This window comes from Mirounga leonina, unplaced genomic scaffold (genome assembly GCF_011800145.1).
Source record: "Mirounga leonina isolate KUSES-001 unplaced genomic scaffold, KU_Mleo_1.0 Mir_166, whole genome shotgun sequence".
In the NCBI taxonomy this organism is placed as follows: Eukaryota; Metazoa; Chordata; class Mammalia; order Carnivora; family Phocidae; genus Mirounga; species Mirounga leonina.
In genome coordinates, this window is record NW_023270418.1 from 13,087,211 (window position 1) to 13,112,638 (window position 25,428).

General features: G+C 44.0%; 1 protein-coding gene across 1 annotated transcript in view; it reads right to left on the bottom strand.

The window, feature by feature from the left end:
* Positions 1-1,784, bottom strand: part of FBXO3 (F-box protein 3) — a 33,082-nt gene extending 31,298 nt beyond the window's left edge. The window contains exon 1 of the mRNA XM_035012542.1: positions 1,642-1,784. Coding sequence (XP_034868433.1) covers positions 1,642-1,745 — 104 coding nt within the window. The 5' untranslated portion in view covers positions 1,746-1,784. The remainder of the gene's footprint in view (positions 1-1,641) is intronic.
* Between the last annotated feature and the right edge of the window lie 23,644 nt (positions 1,785-25,428).

A 25,428-nucleotide genomic window follows, 5' to 3' on the forward strand; every position in this document is an offset into this window, starting at 1 on the left:
TATTATATTCCCAACATTTAACCAGCTGGCACTGAAAAAAAAAATCTGTTGAATAAATGGTGAATACTAAGATAAACAAGACAGTCTTTACTTTTAAGAAGTGCACAACCTATCTGGTATGGCAAATAAACTCTGCAAAGGAAGAAGGTAGAAGAATCAGGAGAAGGGGTCTTAAATAAATTCCATCTTGCTAGGGTGAGAAAAGGTGAGCAAGGCATTCCAGACAGGGTCAAGAGCTTAAGCCACAGAACAAAAAAACCTAAATGTGTGGTATTCTGGCAGAGGTCTGATTTGGCTAGAGTGGACTGTGCCAAATTGATAAGGACCTTAAATGCTCCCAAAAGTTTAGGTAATGGTTTGTAAACAAGGAGCATCATAGGTTTTTAAGGGGACTGACAGCGAGATCTTAGAAAAATCACCCTGGCAGCAATGTATGTGTGTATATGTGTGTGTTAGATCCCTAAGAGGCCATAGCAAGAAAATATGTCAGATGAAAAGTCTGCTTTTGGAACAGCCTTTTCCAAAGAAAAGACAAATGTTATTTCTCTGCTTTATGTACAAGCCTGAGTAGAGAAAAATTTATTGAAAAAAAAAGTTACAGGTACTAATATAGATAGCAGCCAGAAACTGGAGTTATCCCTCTGTCACCAATTAGCTAGGCCAACCAACAAATATCAATAAATCGAAGAATACTGTATGTCTGAAAGAATTTCTGATAACACAGGGCACAATCATCAAAGGGTTAAAATCCAATGGTAATTCAAAAAACAAAACGAAACGGATCTTGCCTACCGATCCTTAAGAGGGCGATTTTGCCTCCTCTGCAAATATATATGGTGGCACAAGAAAGACAGAGCCATGCCACCAGCTGTCAAGGGTGTAAACAGCGCCATTTCTTCCACCAAACAGTCCCGAGCGCTGAAGGAACTGGCATTTAACCACCCTTACCAGCAACCGGTGTTATTTTTGGAACGGATGCTGGTAATGTAGGAAACCCAGAGCCTACAGGAGAGAAGTCACCTGTATCGCACCACCGGAAATCACTACCAAAACACAAAATCCAACATGCAACCATGAGGAGGAAGGCTGGCAGCAAAACAATTAGCAAGCACTGATGTCCAAAAGTGAACCCTGCGAGATATTATGGTGCCACGGAAGTCGCACCTGAGGGTCAAGCGGTCGCCCCACCTGCCCACTCTGGCGCCGCACTCCGCAGGCCCGGGCCCAAGCAGAAAGGAGCGCTTGGCCCGGACAGGGGCTTTTCCAAAGCGTCCAGGGCTGGGCCAGAGCGGGCGGAGACCAGCAGGACGGCGTGTGGTGGGCACCGGGGTCGACGGGGCGGCAGCGGGGAGCAGCGCCTCCCCACCTCACAACCGGGCCTCGCCGAGGCCTGGGAGAGAGGATTCTCGTCGCTCTTCCGGCCCGGGCCCTGGACCGCAGGAAGACCTAAAGGCGGGGCCCTTTCCGCCCCCGTCTCACCCAGGCCCCGGGGTGGCTCCACAGGATCAGGGCGGCCCTCGCGTCACCTTCTGGCTGACGCGGAGTCTGGGTCCTGTCGGCGAGCCGGGCCTCCGTCCCTCCTGCCTCACTGTCTCCCCCCACCCCGTGGCCCCACCCCTGCCATGCGCGTCCTCCCATTACTTGATTAGGTCCCGGTAATCCAAGAAGGATAAGATGAGGAGCAGGGGATCGGTGGGCAACGATTCTAGGGTCAGCGGCGCTGACTGGGTCTCCATGGCCGCCATCTTGCCTGGCCCGGTGCAGGCCTGGCCCCGCCCCGGCCCCGCCCAGACCCCGCCCCCCGCCGCCACCGCCCGAGCCGCTCCCCAGTCGCTCGTACAGGTTTATTATGTAACCGCCGGGACAGCCCCGCCCACGGGGCGGGCCGAGGGGCGGCTCCCGGCCGCCCCCGCCCCTCGGGCCCAGCACCGGTGCGGTGCGACCCCGCTGCAGCTGGGATCCGTGTTCCTCCACGCTGCGCGAGCTCCGCAGGCTTCCCCCCTGCTACCCACCACATCTCCCGCGCTCTCTCCTCCCATTCCGATCCTTAAACTTGCCCAGCCCGTAACCCTTTCAGTCTGTTCCAAATCTTCTGCCTGGCTCTATCCCCGTACGCGAAATTTTACACCCGGTATCCTCGAAGCCAGGCCCCAAATCTCACCCTAAATCCTCTCCGCCCTTGGCCCCCAGATCCTTCGCTTCTCTTCGTTTTCCGACCTAGAAACTCTTCGTTTTCCCCCTCAGCCTCCCTCGCCCTGCCTGTCTCTAGCGCACAGCAAGGTGGCTCGGAGCCTTGTCCACTCAGTAGGGGCAGAGTTGGGGATCAGCCAGAGGTGCAAGGCTCCACTCCCAAACTGGGGAAATGATCGTCGAGGGCATAATTTTAACCCCTTCCCTGAGTGATAGGTGCACAGGGACTGAATCTAAAGATCAGCCGCTCTCACTTATTTGGTCTTCACGGTGATTTTTCAGCCTATTAGGGCAATGCAAAGTGTATAGTAAAGGGATTTTCGTCCCCCAAGGTTTAATATCCAAGGGTTCAGTACCTTGGGTGTGAAGAGATGAGCCGAGCCTGCCAGTGGGCGTCGTTGAGGCACAATGATTGCCCATCCTTAGCTTTGCGGGTGGGAGAAGTGTCATGGATCGTGAGCTAAGGAATACACACTTACCTGAATCCTTCTTTTCCCTTGCTTTTCCAAAGGCAGCCTGCTGTAAGGGACTTTGGGGAGCCCAGTGAGACCTGGACATCACATATCTGTCATATACTTTAGTAGAAGTGAGATGGACTAGCTAACGATGCATAAACTCTATGAGCCTGTGGACTCATCTCTAAAAACCCTCCCTCCCCTAAAGTGGTTTATGGATGGTAATGAAGCCTTGTTTTTGTAAAGTACCTGGCTAGATAGTCAATAAATATTAATTTCCCAAGCCTATGCATAAATCCATTACTAAGTTTTCCAAACGTTTCCATATCCTGGAGAGGGTTTCCTCCCAACCATTTGGAAAAATGGAAATAATTCCACCGCCCACCCCAAACCGCTCCATTTCCTCAATTCATTAATGGTAATTAATGCTTTATATTTATGATTTTGTCTAATATTTATAACTCCTCTCCCCACCACACATACATGTATTAATCATGTTTTTTTTTAATTTTCTGTATGTTACGATGTTTTGATCCTAAAAATCTTGCTCTCCCGGGAAAGACTGCCCTCCTAGGGCTAGCTAATTCCTAAAGCTAGCAAACAACTTGGTTGGGAGATGGCCTCTCACGGGCAAGCCAACCACTCCCTTTATCTATCTCTCACACACCAAGCCAGTATTTCCCCTGCCCTAAATCATCTGAGGGCCAGGTACCAGGCAACTAGAGAACACACTTAGAGCCCAAAGCCCATCATGTATTGTTCAAACTAGCCAGTCCTAAGCCATTTAGTCTGTCCTGCTCTGCCTTCCCAGTGGAAACCCTAATAAAGTCGCTGTGATGTAGGAAAGAACATTAGGGTTTGAAGCCAATTGCCAAGAAAGAATTCTTGAGACGTCTGGTGCAAAAAGGTGATTTTTATTAAAGCATGGGGACAGGACCCGTGGGCAGAAAGAGCTGCATTGGGGTCATGAGCAGTGGCCCATTATATACTTTCAAGTTGGGAGGGCATTAGGGATAGTGTATGTCTAGGGAATTTGGAAGCAAGGTTTCCAGGACCTTGAGGGGGCTAGCTATTGTTGGGAAAAGGTCATTTATTACCATCTAATAAAACCTTAGTCATGAGACCCTTCAGATGTATATCAGTGGGCCATATGCTTGAGGGGGTGATTGCCAACCCGTATCTTGGGGGGTTTAGAGATAAAGGAAATTTCTAAAGGAATTTTTATATGTTAAAGTAGACTTATAGGATCCTGGGATGGGGGGTCAGGGTGGTCAGGCTAGGATTGTCTTTTGCCCTTAGGAAAGTATTAACATCGAGGCAGTCGAGTCCCTAAAGGAATGTCACTCTGCCTGTTTCAAGGACTTGTCAACGGGCTTAGGTAGTAAGGAAATTTAATAATTTTTCTTCTCCCATTGTTTCCCACATTGCCTTGCCTACACTTTCCCCTCGCTCCTTCTTCTGCATCCTAAGAAAACCTGATGCTTCCACTGTGGCCCTGCATGGTGTAATGCACCCCCTTCTCTAAGGAAATGTAATAAAAATCTTCCAGAGGCATTGGCACACTCATCACTCACTCACCTCCATAAGTTCAAATCCCACCCATACGAACGAGACACCCACCTAGGGAAAACCACAAAAACTAAAGCAAAAAAAATCTCTGCTCACATCTCTGTAATTCCAAACTATTTATGGACCTATTCAGAGCATTTATTGAGTTGGATTTGGGTCGGTTGTTCCCTATTTGTCTCTCTCACCAGATTGTAAGCTCTCAGTCTTTTTTATCCTTGTAACTCCAGGGCCTAGCATGGCATTCAACAAGTAGAAAAGTTTTAATTCAGGTTGAGTGAATGAAGACAGAACGGTCATTTCAGTTTGCCAGGGAACCATACCTGTCTATAGGTAAATGCTTATAAAGGCACTTGATTCTAATTCATGTTTGTCTCTATTTCTCCCTCAGATAAGCTATTGAACTCGTTTTAAGTTCAAAAATTGGGGGGTAGTTTTAAGTACACTGCATTCGCTTCTGCTACCCTATTGTATTTTCCTTTTTTTCTTTTGGACTTGCTCCAGAACTAATGAAAAGACCACAAGTATGTTACCCTACTGCCATGGCCGAGATTAAGGTGAGATGAGAGAGGTATTTACCTGGGGCACAACATTTAAAGGAGTGCCAAAAAAAAAAAAAAAAAACAACCCTCAATAATCAAGATAAGTAATATTTTAATACAGTATTTTTTAAAGCAAAATTAAGGCAAAAATCCATGAACAGAACACCAAAATTCTAAATAAAAGCAGGATTCTACAGTGCTGTTCAAGCTGTATGGGAGCCTAATGTGGGAGAGCTAGATTCTAGCCTCATGGAGTCGAAGAATGCATCTCTGGGACAAAGGAGAGTGAGTAAAGCGATAGAAGTTTATTAAGTGAAGATACAGCAGAAATTCTCAAGAGTGAGAGCGGTCTCGACTGGCTTGCCACTGAGGGCCTTTAGGGTTGGTTCTTTTATAGAAAGCTAACCAGGGACCTTGAATCCTTTTAATTAACATCTCTATTGATATCACCATTGAGCAAGGACTAGTGATAACACTTTCAATGGCTTACTTCCTTTTTAGGGTCTGGTTATTCTTTGTTGGTCACAAGTGATTATCATAAAAAAGACACCCACCCCACACACCTAGGGCAGGGTGGTCCGGTTTGTTCCCTTATCTTTGGTTTCCCCACACCTCCACATTTTTGGGATTTCTATGAGCCTGATCACATAGCCCCCAACTTCTCTCTCCCTACCTATCCCCTCCTGTCCCTTACTCATTAAGGCAAAAGGAAAGAATGTATACCAAAATACATGTTTTTACGTCTTTTTAAATGGTTATTTTTTTTCCCAGAAGGCAGAGGGGTGCTGAGGTGGAGGACTTGCTTCTCCCAGGTAGTGAGGTTCAGAACTCCTGCTATCCTCCCTAGCCCCTCTTTCCCAGGCTGCTAATTGTTTTGGATGCTACTCTTTAAATGGAACAGAAGGATTTCACTAAAATAGTATTTGCTTGCCATTAATATTCCTATGGTAGATCAGAAAGCACAAGGTGAGGGCACCTGGGTGGCTCAGTCAGTTGAGCATCTGTCTGACTCTTGGTTTCGGCTCAGGTTGATCTCAGGGTCCTGGGATGAGCCCTGCATCCTGCTCAGGACTCAGTGGAGAGTCTGCTTGTCCCTCTCCATCCCCCTTTGCCCCTCCCTCTCCCCTTTTGCCCCCCCATAAATAAATGAATGAATAATAAATTAATTAATTAAATCTTAAAAAAAAAAAAGAAAGCACAAGGTTCTGAAAGAAGAATTCATCCATGGCATTTTTAAAGAAAAGTTTTCTCTACTCTCAGGAATAGATAACACTTGAGAAATAAATACACTTACATATTTTCTTCAGAACCCCAGTGTCGGGTGCCTGGGTAGCTCAGATGGTTAAGCATCAGCCTTCAGCTCAGGTCATGATCCCAGGGTCCTGGGATGGAGTCCTGCATCGGGCTCCCTGCTTAGCGGAGAGCCTGCTTCTCCGTCTCCCGCTCCTCCTGCTTGTGCGTGCATGCTCTCTCTCTCTTTCTCTCTCTCTGTCAAATAAATAAATAAAATCTTAGAACCCCAGTGTCACTTGGGTCTATGGTGTAGAGTTTCTAGTGCACAATGCCCTACCTATAGACAATTCCATTGTAGTTTAATTGGCTTCCAGGTTCCCATCCACTCTTCCAGTAAATCCCACACTCATTCATATTTTATCACGGGCAAAGGTCGGGCTCAGGCCTCTAAGGAATCAAGATGAACACAGTGCTTGGTGCTCCAACTTTGATGCCATCACTCTTTAGAAGGTGAGAGATATGCCCCCTAACTGTTGGGTGGGGGAGAGACAATCCGCAGGGCTCAGGAGGTTCATTTTCTCCCTCATTTGTCAGGGTTTAGCAGCTAGCTGCATCAGCAGATGTGAGTGTGCTGGGAGGCAGGACCGTGATCACCAGATACTGAGTTCTAGAGGCTTCTGCTGAATGGTGGCCTAGCTGTGCCCTGCCCCCCCCCCATATGTGAAACACCATAGTTTAGGGGCCCTCTCTACTGAGCACTTTCTGGGATGTGCCCAGTCTTCTGCCCAGCCTAGTGCACGGCTCAGGGGGATAATGAAAGCCCCTGGTTGGGAGCTGGGATGGGGAGTGAGATGGGTAGAGGGGGTCTGTGCTCTCTCCTCCTCCTCCGCTTGTAGCCCCGCCCCCAACCTTTTGTATTTATACTGCATGGCATTGGTGGTGTGTCCTGGGTCCCTGAAAGATAGCCCCATGAAGGTCACACTCCACTTTGTCTCTTGCTAAGTGTTTTTGTAAATGGCCTTGTCCAGTTGGGCCTCCCAGGGGCAGGAAATCTTCTCAGGTGATTCTCAGGGGGTCCTGTTGAATCACAGGGCGGGCCTCGGAGAGGACAGCACAAACTCTGGTGTCAGCTCTTCTAGTTGTGGTGAGGTAGCCTGGGCATCTGGGAGCCTAGGAGATGAGGAGGCAGGAGGACCCGGTTGGAACCCGCCAGACCCCGACTGCCCCAAACAAATGTGGCACCCGAAAGAAAAACCTCAGGCCCAAAGGCTGCTGGTGATTGGTCAAAAGGAGGCCTGCCTCTGCAGAGCTCAGAAGAATTCAGGAGTATGCTTGTGCTTTATGGTTGAAAGCAAGGAGAAGCCTAAAATTACAGGGATGTGTGGAAATTAGGGGCTGCCACAGCAGCTCAGAAAGGCAACCAGCCTGATGGGTTGATACAAAATCTGGAATGGATTTCGCTGTTCCAGTGCAGCAAAAACACAGACAAACCCCTGGCTGGGATGGATGTAAGAGATTTAAAGGCACAGTTCCAGCAGTCATAAAACTAGCTCTGGGACTTGGTCCCTCCTCCCCCTCCCTTAAGTGAGACTTGAAATGTTCCCGAATTTGCTAAACAAAGTCTTTTGTTTTGTCTGTTACATGCTTCTTGTTTTCCTGCAGTCTCTATAGTTGATAGGAACCTTCGGGGTGCTGGGTGGGTGAACTTGCAGATTGGATACATTTAAAGTGTTCCCTATTGGTGGACTCTGTACTGAAGGTGTGGCCAAGGATGGTTTGTAATCCCAAAGTTTATATTGAAACAATGTCTCCTACCCGGGGCAGAGGAAATGCAGTATTCTCCTACAATACAGGCCAGGGTGCCAAATAATGCCATCCACCAATTCAACAGCCTGTAGGTCTGGGGGAAGCCACTAGTAACCACTAGAAGTGTCCTTTTGAGATTTAACCAGGTCAGTTTGTTCACTGCTGTTCTTGTAAGTGCCTGACAGACATCGTAAGAGTGGCTGATGCAGGATGCACTTGGTATGCAGGCTTACTTTTTTGGGGGGGAGGGGGGATATTCTCTAGAAAGAAGGGAAAAATCAGTCTCTGACCTAAGCTCTGTTCTGTGCCCCTGGAGGCTGATCTCTATGAACTTCTTCACCTGGGCTCCCTCGTCATCTGGCTTCTGGTTGGGTTCAGCCATTGGGAAGCATTGGTAGGAGATTGGGAAAGAGGGGAGAAAAGAGAAAGTGGGGTATTTAATGTCCACCAGCCGGGGTTTTAGCCATGGCTGTGTTTCTCTGTGGAACCACTCCTTCTGGTGCCCTCTTCCAAATCATTGGCTCATCCAGTAACCCTGTTCTCTCCTGTTGCTCTTTCAGGATTGGAAACAGCTCCTTGTTCACTAACCCCTGGGCACCTCACCACCCCGTATTGATTCCTTCATCCTGCTCATATCTCTGCAAGTCATCTCCTCGTTGAGTTCTGTTCAGTTATCTCCTTTTGAAAAATTTGTATCTTTCCTTATAGGACCCTGCCTGATGTCATTTGCCTTCCCCGACCTACCCAGGCAAACAGTACTGTAATAGGCTCCCCAGGAGTGCATTATCAGGGAGCTAAACTAACAGTGAGCCCTGCTACTTGGGGCTGAACATTCCACTCTATCTGATGGCACAGCACTGAATATACTGCATGCATTCCTTTGAGCCCCATCTTGGAGAAGTTGACCAGAGATGGATGGGCTTGGAAACTTATGGAGGTGCTGGATATGTTTGCTTACCTTGATTGTGGTGATCGTATCACGGGAGTATGTATATATCCAAACTCATCAAAAAGTATACATTGAATATATGCAATTTTATATATCAATTAAAGCTCAATAAAGCTGTAAAAGAGAGAGAAAAAAGAAGAAATGCTTCTGGGGCGCCTGGGTGGCTCAGTCGTTAAGCGTCTGCCTTCCGCTCAGGTCATGATCCCAGGGTCCTGGGATCGAGCCCCACATCAGGCTCCCTGCTCAGCCGGGAGCCTGCTTCTCTGTCTCCCACTCCCACACTGTTCCCTCTCTAGCTGTCTCTCTCTCTGTCAAATAAATAAAATAAAATCTTAAAAAAAAAAAAAAAAGAAGAAGAAATGCTTCTGCCATTCATGGGACCTCTTGGGGGCTTCCTGCGTGATAGGAATGGAGGCCCAAACTCTGCTTGGCCTATTTTGGAAATAAGATTCTTCATACCTAGAAATTTTACTACAGCCTTTATATACCAGATAAGCCACATCTGAGAAGGGGCCACCTTCTAAGGCAAGAAGCTTTGGAAGCAATCCAGTCATCAGGAAAGCAAACCATGTCCTGGGGCTTCCTCTCCCATTCAGTCGCCCAGAATTACAGGTTTGGGTGTTCAATCTCACAGCAGATTGGAGGATTTGGAAACGAGACAGCCCACTTCCTTTTTTTTTTATAATTTTTTTATTCTTATGTTAATCCCCATACATTACATCATTAGTATTAGATATAGTGTTCCATGATTCATTGTTTGTGCATAACACCCAGTGCTCCATGCAGAACATGCCCTCCTCAATACCCATCACCAGGCTAACCCATCCTCCCACCCCCCTCCCCTCTAGAACCCTCAGTTTGTTTCTCAGAGTCCATCATCTCTCATGGTTCGTCCACCCCTCTGATTTCCCCCCCTTCATTCTTCCCCTCCCGCTATCTTCTTTTTTTTTCCTTAACATATATTGCATTATTTGTTTCAGAGGTACAGATCTGAGAATCAACAGTCTTGCACAATTCACAGCGCTTACCAGAGCACATAACCTCCCCAGTGTCTATCACCCAGCCACCCCATCCCTCCCACCCCCCACCACTCCAGCAACCCTCAGTTTGTTTCCTGAGATTAAGAATTCCTCATATCAGTGAGGTCAAATGATACATGTCTTTCTCTGTTTGACTTATTTCACTCAGCATAATACCCTCCAGTTCCATCCACGTCGTTGCAAATGGCAAGATCTCATTCCTTTTGATGGCTGCATACTATTCCATTGTATATATATACCACATCTTCTTTATCCATTCATCTGTCGATGGACATCTTGGCTCTTTCCACAGTTTGGCTACTGTGGACATTGACAGCCCACTTTCTTGTTAGCCAAGCCTACAAGGACTTCCTTCTGTTGCCGAGCCTGAAACTAGCCCACTCTGGAAAAAGCGAATGTCACCAAAAGAAAAAGACTTTTCCTTGTGAATGACTGCCACCTGACCGTCCTGCCTTGCATTGAGTCCTGGGCTGTCCCATGAGCCTCAAGCTTCTGAAATTGAGCCAATCAGTGACAGCCAAAAAGTAGCAGTGTACTAGCTCGTCATGCAATTGTTGAGCATAGTTTCTCACTAACGAATGTTCAGCAGACAAAAGAACAAAATAAGTTGTATGGGACCACTGTAGAAGCTGTTACGATGTAGATGAAACAGAGATTGTAAACGTGAGGCCTTTTGTCAGCAAATTCTGCAAAACAAGAAAACGTTAGGGAGGGCCAAATCACCAGGGAAATATAATGAAAGAAAGAGGTAGGTAATTTATGTAGTTATAATTTATTGCAGGTAAAGAATGAATAATTTTTTAGTATAAATATGTCCCAGACATGGATCCACCTTGAGGGAATTGTGCTAAATGAAATAAGCCAGACAGAGAAAGACAAGTACTGCATGTTATCACTCCTATGTGGAATCTTTTTTAAAAAAACCATTGAGGGCGCCTGGGTGGCTCAGTTAGTTAAGCGACTGCCTTCGGCTCAGGTGATGATCCTGGAGTCCCTGGATCGAGTCCCGCATTGGGGTCCCTGCTCGGCAGGGAGTCTGCTTCTCCCTCTGACCCTCCCCCCTCTCATGTACTCGCTCTCTCTCATTCTCTCTCTCTCAAATAAATAAAATCTTAAAAAAAAATAAAAATAAAAAAACCATTGAATTCATAGAAACAGAGTAGCATAGTAGCTGTCAGGGGCTTGGGGGCTGGGAAGAGGTTGGCACAGGAATACAAGCTTTCAATTATAAAATGAATGTGTCTGAGGATCTAATGTATAACATGATAACTAGGGGCACCTGGCTGGCTCAGTCCGTTAAGGGCCTGATTATTGATTTTGGCTCCGGTCATGATCTCAGGGTCCAAAGATCGAGCCCTGAGCCCCATGTTGGGCTCTGCACTGGGTGTGGAGTCTGCTTAAGATTCTCTCTCTCCCTCTCCCCCTTGTGTGTGCATGTGCACTCTCTTTCTCTAAAAAAAAGGAAAAGAAAAAACCCCATGATAACTGTAGTTGTTGTGCTGTATACTTGGAATTTACTAAGAGATCCAAACTTAAGTGTTCTCAGCACCCACAAAAAGATAGATATGTGAGACAACAGATGTGTTAATGAACTTGATTATGAGAATCCTTTTACAATGTATATATGTATATCAAGTCATCATGTTGTACACTTTAAATATATTACAATTTTATTTGTCAATTGTACCTCAATAAAGGTGAAAAAAAAAACATAAAATGAGAGAGAGAATAAAAATAAATAAAATACTAATACAATTTAAAAAGATTATACTTATACTGTTGTATAACTTGTGTTTTTTAAACAAATTGTAAACTCTTTTCCTTCTTAGCAAGCATTCATCTACATTATCATCATTAATGACTGCATTTATGTTCCTTAGTAGGAATGCATCATATTTTAGGTAATCAGTCTCCTATTGGGAGATATTTAGAAAATTTCCATTTTTATCATAATAAACAGCATTGTGACAAATACCCACGTACATTCATTTTTGTGAATTGTTTCACTCACATTCATAGCATAAATTTTAGGTATGGAATTGCTGGGTCAAATTTGCAAACTTTTTTTACTTTGTCCCCTATTTCTAAATGGCTCTCAAAATAGGCTATAGACAAAACATTGAGTTCTGGGTATAGAAGTAGTACAGACTGCATTCTCTGACCCAAATACAGTAAAATCACAAGTGAATAATAATCTCAAAAGCCCAACCATTTTGACCTCAAAAAGCAAATAAATAAAAATATCCTCTAAAAACCTCTTTGGCCAAAGAAATTGCAACAGATATTACAGACAGAATGGTCTGACAGCAATGCCAACCAGAATGGCTTACAATAAAATGTTTTATTTTTTTTAGCAAAACTTTACCAAGAAGCAAATTTACAACCTTAAATATTTTCTCTATTAAACAAGGAAGTCAAATAGACATACAAAACATTCTTCTCAAGTTATAAAAGAACAAATACATTTAGGGGAAGCCAGATATAGATATATTAAGGGAAAGACATAATGGAAAGAATGAGGGATAGAAATAGTGGAATTGACCGGTAAGTTCCCTGTCTTGCTCTGTGTGTGTTAAGTGTTTGTGCAGTTGTGTGTGTATGTGTATTCCTGTGTGCTCAAAGGAACAGGGGCCACATGGAAACGTCCCACATTTTGCTGACGGGTTTAGGAGGCAAGGCAAACTCAACCCAACTGACACTCACAGGGAGATTAACTGGGATAATGTGTCAGTAGAGAGCCATGAAAGCACAAATGTGGAAGTGACTAATTTAATGGTGGGCAGGTCAGTGAAGGAAATCATCTTACAGAATGTGACAGCTGAATTGACAAATTGTGGGATGGGTAGGATTTTGCCAAGTAAAATGCTTGTAGGAAGAAAGCGAGGACTAGGTGTGTATGGGGGGTTTGTTTTCAAGGCACTAGAATTTTTTTCCATGCCTAATCAGTTCCTGACATCTATGGGATGATTAACTGTGCAGCCTTATCATTTTTAATTGGGTGCTTTCTTTTAGAGCTGGTATTCTTTTGATTCAGGTAACCTATTTTTAGATCCTGCTTTATATTATTAATAATTATAGCAGAAAATGAACTTCATAGAAAGTAAATGTCTTTTTATTTCTTATCTGTAATTAGCTATGATGTGAGCATGCAAGATATATTCAAAATCTACTTTATTCTATCAAAAGGATATGGTGCATGGATCTAAGTTTATTCAAGGAAAAGAGAGTCTTAAAACCATAGGGAAATCTTTTCATTAATTTTAAATTTTTAGCAACGCCTGAGTGGCTTAGTTGGTTAAGCATCTGCCTTCATTCGGCTCAGGTCATGATCCCAGGGTCTTTGGATGGAGTCTTACATCAGGCTCCTTGCTCAGCAGGGACCCTGCTTCTCCCTCTGCCTGCTGCTTCTCCTGCTTGTGCTCTCTCTCTCTCACTCTCTTCCTGATAAATAAATAAATAAAATCTTTTAAAAAAATTTTAAATTTTTAGAAATTTATCTGTCGGGTGTCCAATGACTCAGGTATAGTATCTTATATACTAAGTATGTAATAGGAAGAATGAGGTATATAGAACCTCTTTCTCCAGAAAGATAAGCTTTTTGTTGTTTTTCTTGTTATGAGTGTTTTCAATGAAAACTTCTGAATTCAGTATTATTCCTTTTTTGGGGAAAAGAAATGTTAGCATGTGTGTTTGTGTATGTGTGTGTGTGTGATGTGTGTTTGTAAAAGTATAGAGAAAAGTGTGGAAAGCATAGAGAAACTTTTATATATATAAAGTTTCCCTGGTTCCCTGGGTATGGAGAGGGGAATATTGTGGGAAAGGTGAGTGAGGAGAAGAAGGAATGAAAGGAGATAATTTGTTTCTTTTTATATGTTTGTATTGTTTTGTTACAGTGGTAACTGATGTGATGGTTAATTTTATGTATCGACTTGACTAGACCATGAAGTGCCCAGACATTTGGTTAGTATTTTGAATGTGTCTGTTGAGGGTGTTTCTGGATAAGATTAACATTTGAGGTATCTATGAAAACCCCACAGCTAAAATCACACTTAACAGCGAATGACTGAAAGCTTGCATCTTTAGGATCAGGAATAAGACAAAGATATCTGCTCTTATCACTGCTATTCAGTATTGCAGTGGGGACTCCAATCAGGGAAATTAAACAAGAAAAGGAATAAAAGTCATCTGGATTGGAGAAGAAGCAGCAAAACTATATTTGCATATGACACAATCTTGTATATAGAAAATCCTAAAGAATCCACACACACAAAAATTATAGCTAATAAACAAGTTCAGTGAAGTGGCAGGATACAACAATATACAAAAATCTATTGTATTCCTATACAGTGACAATGGACAATCCAAAAGTGAAAAATAACAAAACAGTTCCATTTAAAGAGCATCAAAAATAGTAAGAACACTTAGGAATAAATTTAACAGAAGTAGTGCAGGATGTATACACTGAAAACTATAAAATGTCATTAAAAGATATTTAAAAGGAACTTATAAATGGAAAAGCATACCATATTCATGAATTGGGAGACTTATTGTTAAGATGGCAACATTTCCAGGGCACCTGGGTGGCTCAGTCATTAAGCGTCTACCTTCGACTCAGGTCATGATCCCAGGGTCCTGGAATTGAGCCCCACATTGGGTTCCCTGTTTGTGGGAAGCCTGCTTCTCCCTCTCCCACTCCCCCTGCTTGTGTTCCCTCTCTTGCTGTGTCTTTCTGTAGAATAAATAAATAAAATCTTAAAAAAAAAAAATGGCAACATTTCCTGAGCTGCTCTACAGATTCAGTTCATTTTCTGTCAAAATCCCAGATAGTTTTTTTGGAGAAGTTGGCAAGTTGATCCTAAAATTCCTGTGAAAATGCAAGGGACCCAGAATACCAACACAATCTTGTAAAAGAAGAATAAAGTTGGAGGACTCCCATATCCTGATTTCAAAATTACAAGAAAGTTACAGCAATCAAGAAAGTGTGCTTTGGCATTAGAATTATATAGATCAGTGGAATAAAAATGAGAGTCTAGAAATAAACCCATACATTTAAGTCAATTGATTTTCAACAAGAATGTTAAGATAATTCAATGAAGAAAGAATAATATCTTCAATAAATAGTGCTGGGACAACTGGATAGTCACATTATACAAAAATGAATTCAAATTGGGTCAATGACTTAAATATTAGAGCTAAAACCATAAAACTTTTAGAAGAAAGTGTACAGGTAAATCTTCATGACCTTGGCGATGGATCCTTAGATATGATACCAAACCTATGAGCAACGAAAGAAAATATAGATAAATTGAACTTCACCAAAACCAAAAACTTTTCTGTTTTAATGGATTCTATACAGAAAGTGAAAAAACAACCCATGTAATGGGAGAAAAAATTTGCAAAATATATTATGTATGTATGTATGTATCTATTTATCTATATCTCAATTACTCAATAATAAAAAGACAACCCAACTAAAAACTGAGTAAAATATGTAAATAGACATTTCTTCAAAGAATATATATAAGTGGCCAATAAGCACATGAAAAGATGGTTAACAGCATTAGGCATTAGGAAAATGCAAATAAAAAACAGTATCATGGAGTGCCTGCCTGGCTCAGTGGGTGGAGCGTGGGACTTTTGATCTTGGGGTCGTGAGGGCAAGCCCCACGTTGGGTGTAGATATTTCTTAAAAAGGAAAAAACCATAATATCACTTTTTTTTTTTTTTAGATTTTATTTATTTACTTGAGAGAGAGAGAGCACAAGAGGGGGGAGCGGGAGAGGGAGAAGCAGACTCCCCACTGAGCAGGGAGCCCGATGTGGGACTTGATCCCGGGGCTCCAGGATCATGACCTGAGCCGAAGGCAGTCGCTTAACCAACTGAGCCACCCAGGCGCCCCATAATATCACTTTCTGTCCACTGGGATGGCTATAATAAAAAAAAGATAATCACAAGTGTTGATGAAGATGTGAAGAAATTGGAAACACCATATGCTGCTGGTGGGAATGTGAAATTGGTCAGTCACTCTTTTTGATAAAATAAATTCTTTAATCAAAACTAGTTTACAGGGGCACCTGGGTGGTTCAGCCCGGTTAAGCGACTGCCTTCGGTTCAGGTCATGATCCCAGTCTGCTTCTCCACCTCCCCCCCGCTCATGCTCTCTCTCTCACTCACTCTCTTTCAAATAAATAGATAAAATCTTTAAAAAAAAACTAGTTTACCTGTTGACACTTAAGGCTTAACTAGAATAAATCTGTGTAAATTAAAATTGTATTAAGGACCAAGCAGTTAATGACTGGTTTATATAACGTAATAGCAAGAGTTCCCGCAAAATAGTGGATCCAACTTCCATTGTAAGAGCTCTTAAACAGTTTGGCAGTTCCTCAAGAAGTTAAATACAGAGTTATCCTCTTGGTATGATCTAGTGATCCCACGCCTAAGTATATACCCAAAAGAACTGAAAATATATGGCCACATGAAACTTACATGTGAAGGTTTATAACAGCATTACTCATAATAGCCAAAAGGTAGAAACAACCCAAATTTCCATCAACTGATGGATAAATAAAATGTGGTACATCCATACAGTGGAATATTACTTGGTGAAAAAAGGAAAAAGAAACGAAAGAAAGAAAGAAAATGAAATGAAGGACTGTTCTACAAGGTGGATGAACCTTGAAAAGCAATATGCTAAGTGAAAGATGCCAATCACAAAAGACCGCATCCTGAAATGTCCAGCATAGGCAAATCCTTGGAGGCAGAAAGCAGATTAGTGGTTGCCCCACAATACGGGGAGGGAGGGAGTGGAGACTGATTGCTAACAGGACCTGGTTTCTTTGGGGATGATGAAAGTATTTTGGACTTAGGTCATAATTGCATAATTCTGTAACCACACCAAAAACCACCAAACTGTGCAACTTTAAAAACAAAGTGATCGTTTTCTCCTATAATTTTCTCAGGAAAACAGTTGGATAATGCTGGAGAAATAATACACAGCCCTCACTTAGTATAATGAAAACTGCCTACCTCTGTATCATTACATGATATCTTCATCTTTGTCACAGTCCACAGTGACTGTTCAGTGGCTCATTAACAGTGTCTCCCATTGTATGCAAGTCCCTGTGCTGGGTACTGTCACGGCCCAGTCAGACTAAGACCACCAGGGACAAATGGGTAGTTTGACAAAGTCAGGTTTATAGGCCCATTGCAATGAGAAAAACCACATAGTAGAGTTACTCTGCAGCTTCTCCAAACAGGGAAAAGTAGAGCTATCATAGAGTTTTGGGAAAGCATGGAAATCTGGGTGAAATTAAAATGAAGTAGTGTTTCAATGTGCTTAATGCAACACAGTGTGAGTGTAAAAGGGTCATCATCAGGTCTGGACTGTGCAATGGACCCAGGATCCTATTTCCTTGGAAACCACTAAGTTAAGATAAACGTGGATGCTTTGTCCAGACAGCTTTATGGGAACCTCTGCACCTGCGCTGTACCCCAAGGTTGCTTCTCTGTGTCAGACTGTCTTAGTTCCTCCAGGTAAGACTGGGATATTTTACTCTTACTGAAATAATTTCAAGCAGCAACGTTACTGGGAGTCTGATTTTAGAGGCCAAGTTTTCTCTGTGAGCAAGAACGCAGTAGTCACTCCAAGAAGGGGGTCTGGTGGTACTTTGCAGCGACAGTGTGTCCTTGGGAGAAATCATGTTTACTGTGAACTTTGGGCTGTCTCTCTCTGTGTCTGTTTTCCCAGCCTGGTGAACGGCAGGGCTGGTTTTTCCTTCCTCAGTATTGAGGGGTTGCTAAGGATTGATGCAATATCTCCCAAGAGAGGTAAGAAAGGCAACACTTTAATTAAGGAGGGAACCAATGCAGTTTCCCCTGGAGGTTCATTCCCTCTGCCTTTTAGTGGTTCTCAAGGCCCTGGTTCAGCAGGTCTGAGTTAGCTCAGAGGAAGGACAGGCTGGACTCCAGAAGTGCCTCCTTTCTAACAAGGCCATTCCCCAGGCAGGAAACTCTGCTGTTACTGGACTACTGCTTGTCCCTTAGGGAGAGACTCACCACCACCAAGCTCCCACTGCAGTGACCAGGCCAGCAAGGCCCAGCCTAGACACATGCTCGGTCAGGAGTCGAGGGGCGGGGAGGAGGTCCTGCATCCTCTGCTCCTAGGTGTCCTTGGGAACTGTATTCATACTTGTGAGTGGCCCGAGTGAGCTGTGTACCCTTGTCTTCTTGCATGACCTTCCTGACCACAAAGGCACATACCCATTTTGTCTCTAATTTTTAGAAGTGGTCATTGCAAGCTGGGCCACCTTAGGGGTGGGAAACATTTCATCTTAGGAGTTGTGCTGGGTCTCAGGGAAGGCTGAAGACTAGGTACCAGGGCCTCAGGTATCTGCAAACCCAGGAGCGGGGTGAAGTTGCCTCATAGTGCAGGAGTCTGGCTACTTGGGGGTCTGCTGTGAGGTTTAGAAATGAGGTGGAGGGGTAGCAGGAACTCAGCCAGCCCCTGAAGCCCAAAAGCAAGGGTGCCATTTTGAAAAAGAATAAATTGACTACAGAAGGAAAACCCTGGTAGCGAGGCTGCTCATTGCTAGGAAAAGAAAGGAGGGTGGCTGAATTGAAGAGGATGGAAACACCTTGGGGTTGGAGGGGACAGGCTGAGGGGGCTCTCAGACCTGCAGCCAGGTAGATGGGCTGATAGAAAAACCTGGTGTGGACTCTTTGGCAAAACCCCTGACAGGCTTATGGGCCAGTGGGAAAACCTGGCGTGGCTCCAGGAAAATGACAGAGGCTGCACCAGCAGGAACCGGGTCTAGGTCTGAGATTTAGTCCCTAACCCCTCCCTCCCCCGCAAGAGCAGGCTCCAAATGTCCTGAATTTTGTAGAGCCCCCAGCTTACGTGGCTAGTATTAGTAGCAGTCTGTTCTTTTGTCGTCATTATAATTGTACGTGATCTTGGGACCTTGAATGTCCTGATAGTGACCCCTGTTGGTGACTTCTAAAAGAAGTGGGCCAAGGGCACCACCAAGAATGACCTGTACTCCTAAAACTTGGCTAGGACGAATCATTAATTTTTTTCCCTCTTGGGGAAAAAAAAAAAAAAACCCAAAAAACCAAACCCCTCAGTCTGTAGGACTCCTGCATTAGGGACATTCTGGAACACATAGCAGTTCCGTCCTCTCTTAGTGACATTACACCTCCTTTCCCAGGGGAGATCTGGTTCCCCATTTTTTTGCAGAACACCTGTCCCTACCTCCAGGTAGGGTTTGCTCTTATCTTTTGATAGTACAGGGATCCCCTTGTTTTCCACTTCTCTCTCAGGAGACCGAATGCCCACTTTTGTCGTCTTATTTCCAAAGGTAGGGGCTAATCTTAAGACAAGGCAGTTCAGGGAATCAAAGAAAGTCCAATCATCACCCTCAAGGGTCAACCACTAGTATTTATTCAAAACGTAGCGTGTATGTGAATGTTTCTTTGTGGAGAGGGTCGATAACTTTCAAAGATGACCTCAAAATGGTCAACAAGCTTAGACTCAGTACCTGAGGGATCGTCCTCTAAAAAGGTTGGTTTTGCTGGTTTTGAGGTTCCCTCCTGGAGTTCATTTCAGGGCAGCCCTGTTCTGGGTCCTTCGCTCAGATGTACTCATTCTCTCTCCCCATGTCTATCTCTTGTCCTTACCACCAACATCTGTGCTGATTTATTACTTTAGTATTATCAGCTGTAGTATTTATTAGCATTGTGTTAGAATTAGGTCTCACATGCCATGCTGCTGATTTTTTTTTTTTTTTTTAGCATTTCATGTTTATCTTAGGAGAAAAACTTGAAAACTAGTCTTGGTAACTGACTAGACAGGAAAAGACCAAGCAGGTACTTTATCATCTAGAAAAGAAGGTCAGTGCTGGAGGGCAGAAGTTCAGAAGTGATTTCTTTGATTCTTTGGTACCTGAGGAGAAGCAATGGATATGGTAGATCCACGAGGACCCATGAGGATACCAGGAAAAATCCTCCAAAATGGGGCAGGAGGCTTGGAACAGCCACTACCACGGTGATGTGGAGATAGGGAGATAGGGCATTGGGTTGGTAACTGCTAGCCTTTCTCCACCATCCACCAGGCATGGGGGTGGGGGGGTGGGGGGGCTGGAACCTGCAGTAGGGGGCGGGGCCCCAACTGCACTGGAGTTCTGTCTTGCTCTGTCTTACACACTCTTTCACTTAAAGTTTTAGCAGGTAGAAGGCTTCATCAGGAAACGTGAAATTTAACAAGAAATCAAGAGATGTCTATGGTAGAGTTTTTTCCATATTTCTTCCCTAGGACAGGCCTGAGCTACAAGGGAAGATCATCCTTTCCCCAAGTAGCCATTTTTGAAGGATGTTAGACCTAACTGCCGTTCTTTTTTATGTCTTCCAAATCTTGTATTACTATGTTTACACATCTCTAGATTGTTTGATGAAAAAAGGGACGGGGGAAAAAGGAACTGGATGAGTACTGACTCCTGGAGAAGACTGAAAAGCTAACCTTCAAAGTACTCATGGGCTGTGTCCCTTCACTTCTTGCCTACAATATAGAGACATTTCTCTAGGAACTGTGTAACCTGGGGCAAAATTCAGGGATAGCCCATTCCCTCTAAAAATAAATTTGGTGAAACAAGACCATTGTTGATAAACTGCAGAAATTGCCAATTTTCAAGTTATGTCCAAGGTGAACCCGGCTTTCTACAGGTTCCAAGAAATACTATTCACCCATTTCTAGCACCTTTCTTTTCTTCTCTCCCAAGTGAGAGAAAATCATGACCCTCTATCTTTACCTTACGTGTGAACTGTCTACAACTCTGATAATAACAGAGTAGCACAAAAGGAAGGTAATAATGTGCCCATATATTGCCTAGCTAATTGTAGGTTGCTCAGTAAATACTTACTAAATTGTCATCTGTTGCAAGTCATTCAACAAATATTTATTGAGTGCTAGTGAATATGTGATTTTAGGAGATACTGGATAAAGCGATAAGCAGACATCTTCCCCGCCCTTATGTGTTTTTTGTTTTTTGTTTTTTTTAAAGATTTTATTTATTTATTTGAGAGAGAGAGAGAACACATGAGAGGGGTTAGGGTCAGAGGATGAAGCAGACTCCCTGCCGAGCAGGGAGCCTGATGCGGGACTCGATCCAGGGACTCGATCCAGGGACTCGATCCAGGGACTCGATCCAGGGACTCGATCCAGGGACTCCAGGATCATGACCTGAGCCAAAGGCAGTCGCTTAACCGACTGAGCCACCAGGCGCCCCCGCCCTTATGTGTTTTTGTTTTCTGTCTTGTTGCTGTTCTTGCACCATAAGAAGAGGCATTACGTTTCACGTACAGAGGGGTACAGACAGAAGACCCAGACGCTAGTTTTTGCTTTGATAGGAACAAGATGTTCATATGATCTCGGACAAGTCATTTAAATGTCTTAGTATCATCTGAACGAATAAGATGGTCAAACTCGATTTTTATATCTTATTTATTTTTTAAGATTTTATTTATTATTTGACAGACACAGAGAGAGAGCGAGCACGCACAAGCAGGGGGAGGGGCAGGCAGAGGGAGAGGGAGAAGCAGACTCTCCGCGGAGCAGAAAGTCTGACATCATGCAGGGCCCATCCCAGGACCTTGGGATCATGACCTGAGCCGAAGGCAGATGCTCATCCAACTGAGCTACCCAGGCGCCCCTAGATTTTTATACTTTAAAGAGCTCCGCCAACTGTCGAGTTTGGTTTGGTGTTGAGATGCGATGAAATTGACTGGATATGAAAGGGTGGCCTTTATGTTGTGCTTACAAGTCTAGATTCCAGGATTGGTCTACAAAGTCTTTTCCAGCTTCTTTAATGGGGGTCAAATCTTCAGAAACCTGGCTTTTGAAACCTAAACTCATCTGAATCTGTTTTTTGTTATTGTGGTTTGTTTTAAAGATTTTATTTTCTTAAGTCATCACCACACCCAACATGGGACTCCAAACTACGACCCTGAGATCAAGAGCTGTATGCTCTACATACTGAGCCAGCCAGGTGCCCCTGAAAATATTAATTATAAGAAACCTGACTTAGTTATTTATCGCTTTTTCTAGAACAGGAAACCATCAATAACAGCCATAAAAAATTGGCATGGTTTCTTGCTGAGGAAGGCATCAGACCTTCAAAAGTGGGCTGATTCCAACCAAAGCTGTCATCACATGAGAAGCTCTTGTGAGCCGACCTACCGTGTAAGGAGTGAGTATCTCTTATCTTCACTCCCCTCCACCTGTTGACTATGTCAGTGCTTACCCATCATCTTCTATCCAGTTTCCATGGCTTCATGTAATGTGTTAGCCAGACAGATCAAGGTTGAAAGGTATTTTTTTGCTGTGAAAGTTAAATTTTAATTGAACGTTAATTGATTTTTCTAGGAATGAGCTTCTAAACATGGCCACGGCTCAGTGATACTGACCCACCCAGTGTCTCTTTGTTGATCCGATGTAAACACAAAGCAGATAAAGCGAAGTAAGTATCATCAGAAGAATAAGACCAATGCAAACTTTGTAAGCAATATGCTTTTGTCAGTCATTATAATTTGGAAAATTATTGAGAAGCTTTCTTAGCCTTTTCAAATTATGTAAGATTGAATTTCTTGAAGAGTGGGAGAAAGGCTTTCCAGACCCAGATCAGCAAGTACTCACTGTTATTCAGAGGATCCATGAACTCTGAGCAGCTTGGTAATCCAGTAGCCGAGAAGAGCAGTCTTCAGACTTTTATGTGTGTGTGTCACCATGGTGGCTTATTAAAACACATATTGTAGTTCTTTGGTCTGGGGTGAAAATTGAGAGTCTGCATTTCTAATAAGCTCTGAGGTGATGCCAATGTTACTGGTCTTGGGACCATATTTTGAGTAACATGGTTCTGATAGTTACCCCACCTGGGGAAGGCAGATGAGCACAATCCTTACCTGTGATTCTGACCAGGGATGTCTATGGCCAGGCATAGGATTTTAGGAAGCTAAGTGCTGCCTTTGGCTTCTACAGTGAGTACACCATAATTCAAGTGATGGGATAAATGCATGTATTGACTCTTAAAAACAAAGCCGAAAAGCCAATGGGCACATGCGCAGCAAGAAGGATGTTAGACTCAAATGTTTCTGGAAAAAAGGTGGAGATCAATGATATGGTAAGGCATTAATTTTGTTGCTATGTCTAATGTATGGATAATCCGTTATTAATTTAACCTAAGACGTCAATGCTTTCTTTTTAATATAAATAAAATGTAGCTAAGCTGACCACGTTGAAATGGATTTCTTCAACTTGAATTAATGATAGGGAAATTTGGGGTGACAATGAGAAAAGACAGTGTTTATTTTCAGGATGGGAGTCATTCATTCATTCAACAATGACAGTGTATTGAGACCCTTGTGATGGGCCAGATGCTGTACTGGGATCTCAGTCCTTCCGTGAAAGTCGCACATTCATTGGGAGCATATTGACCCCAAACAGCTCATCTTAAAATGAATTAAAATTGTGATCCTGGGAGGAGAAATGGAGCATGCTCTGAGAACACTGAAACTGGGGCACGTGACTTGATAGGCGTGTGAAGGAAGGCTTCCCTAAGAAGGTGATGTTTGAGGTGAGAGCTGAAGGATGGGTTGGAATGATCTAAGTCCAGGGGTTGGTGTTGGAAGGCAAGAGGAGGGAAGGAGGTTGGCCCACGTGTGAGGTCATCCATGTGTCAATACATAGTCTCCCCCCATCTGGGGCTTGATGCAGAGAGTCATGGTGTAATTACTGTTGATGTGAAGACCCCCAGGGCTTTCATATATATGCCCAGCCTGGTCTCATCTACAGAAATGTACCCTCTCTCACATGGTCCTGTGGGCTACCACACGCTGGGGAAATGTTCAGCCCACCCTTCTGCTTCCACTCCCCCTGAGCCTTATTAACCTGTAAGCTTCAAGACCACCAGATTTTAAAACATTTTCTTGTAAAGAATATGTAGATTGCATTGTGATGATAAAGTAATACTGTGAATGTTTTTATTTTCTATTAAAAAAGAAAACTTATCCAGTTTTTTTCAGATTCACAACCAGGTTTGGGAAGCCCTAGCCCACATCAAACAGGCCTGGAGTTTGGACAGTCTGGAGTCTGTTAAAGTTCCAGGGCCCTTGACAGAATACTTCGTCCATGGGCACACGGTGGTGTTCAGAATGGTGCTGTGAGGTGGGCAGTCATCACCCAGGCTCAGAGAATTGATCTTGCCCGAAGTTACAGTGACCGGTAAATAATGATAAAGCTAACATTAAGCATGCCCTTTCCATACAATGTCTTATCATCTCAAGTCTCCTGCTTGGCTTTGCTGTCTCAGGAACCCCTTGAACCTTTCTCCTCTGAATCCCCCTTACACCCAGCCTGAGGACCCAGAGGGACAAGTTTCACACTTAACGCAGATATGACTGTCTCCAGAACTCAGTTTTGGGGGCAAGTAGTCGTAGGGAAAAGTGGGGAGGTTAATCTCTGTGAGTCTGTGTACCCTTGGGTCATGGAGAAGTTAGGTCTTTTTCTCCTCCTTCCTCTTCCTCTTCTCTTCTGCTTAATTACATTTTTCCTGCCCCAGGTTCAAAAATGTAGACGCTTGGGAAATCTGCCTGTAGTGAGATATCTGGCCACCAGGGGGAAGCACGAGACCATGGCTTTGTCCGAGGATTGAGGGAGTCCTTCAGCTGGCTTCCCTGCCAAAGGAGGATCTCAGGTTTCCAGTGAAGTCTGCTCATTAGAATCATCTGACGAAATTTTTTTAAATCCCAGGGGCCTGGGCTCCATCTCAAGCCAGTTGCATCTTATATTCCTGGGAGAGGGGCACAGCCTTTCAGTTTCTTCAGTGATTTTGATCTACAAAGAGAGTTGACAACCACTAATTGAGAACACTGAATCCTGAAAACTGTAAAGGCTTTTAGGAATCACCTAGCTTAGCCTGATTGCTCCATTTCACAGCTGCAGGAACTGAGGACAGAAACCATAGGCTTAGGAATCATTGGAAAACAGAACCCAGGATCCTCACGTTCAGCCAGTTCTGGTTCCTCCCACAGCCCTTAGTTGTCCATGCTTTGGTTAGGCATGGGCATCAGGGGGCACCAAGGAACACTCTTTCCCTCCTCTCTGACCTCAGGGCTGTGTGGTCCCTGGTTCAAGGAGCTCCTGTTGATGGAAGCATTCAGAACCCATCTATAGAAACCAACTGGAGAGCAGCCCCAAGTCTGTGTGGGCTGAGGTTCAAGGCTTATGTGCTCTTGGAAACCAGGGAGTGAGAGAGAGGGGAGTGAGGGCAGCTAGAGTCAAGGAGGGCTTCCTGGAGATGAGGCCGGAGTGGAGGATTGGCTGGATTTTGATGACCCATGGATGGTAGGGGCCCAGGACGAATGATGGGCATTGCTGGGGCCACATGAGGCAGTATGAGTGAGACAAAGGTGGGGCCTGCAGAGAGTGGGAGTTACCACTACAGAGAGAGATGGAGACCCAGCCTACAGAGAGAGGAACATCCAGACAGAGGAACTGAGGAACCAAGGCCTTTCATGAAATATTCTAGATCTCAGTCTGGCTATAGTGGGGAATCATGGACAGTGTTTGAGCCCGAGAGGGTCACAGGTGAGCGAGCCTC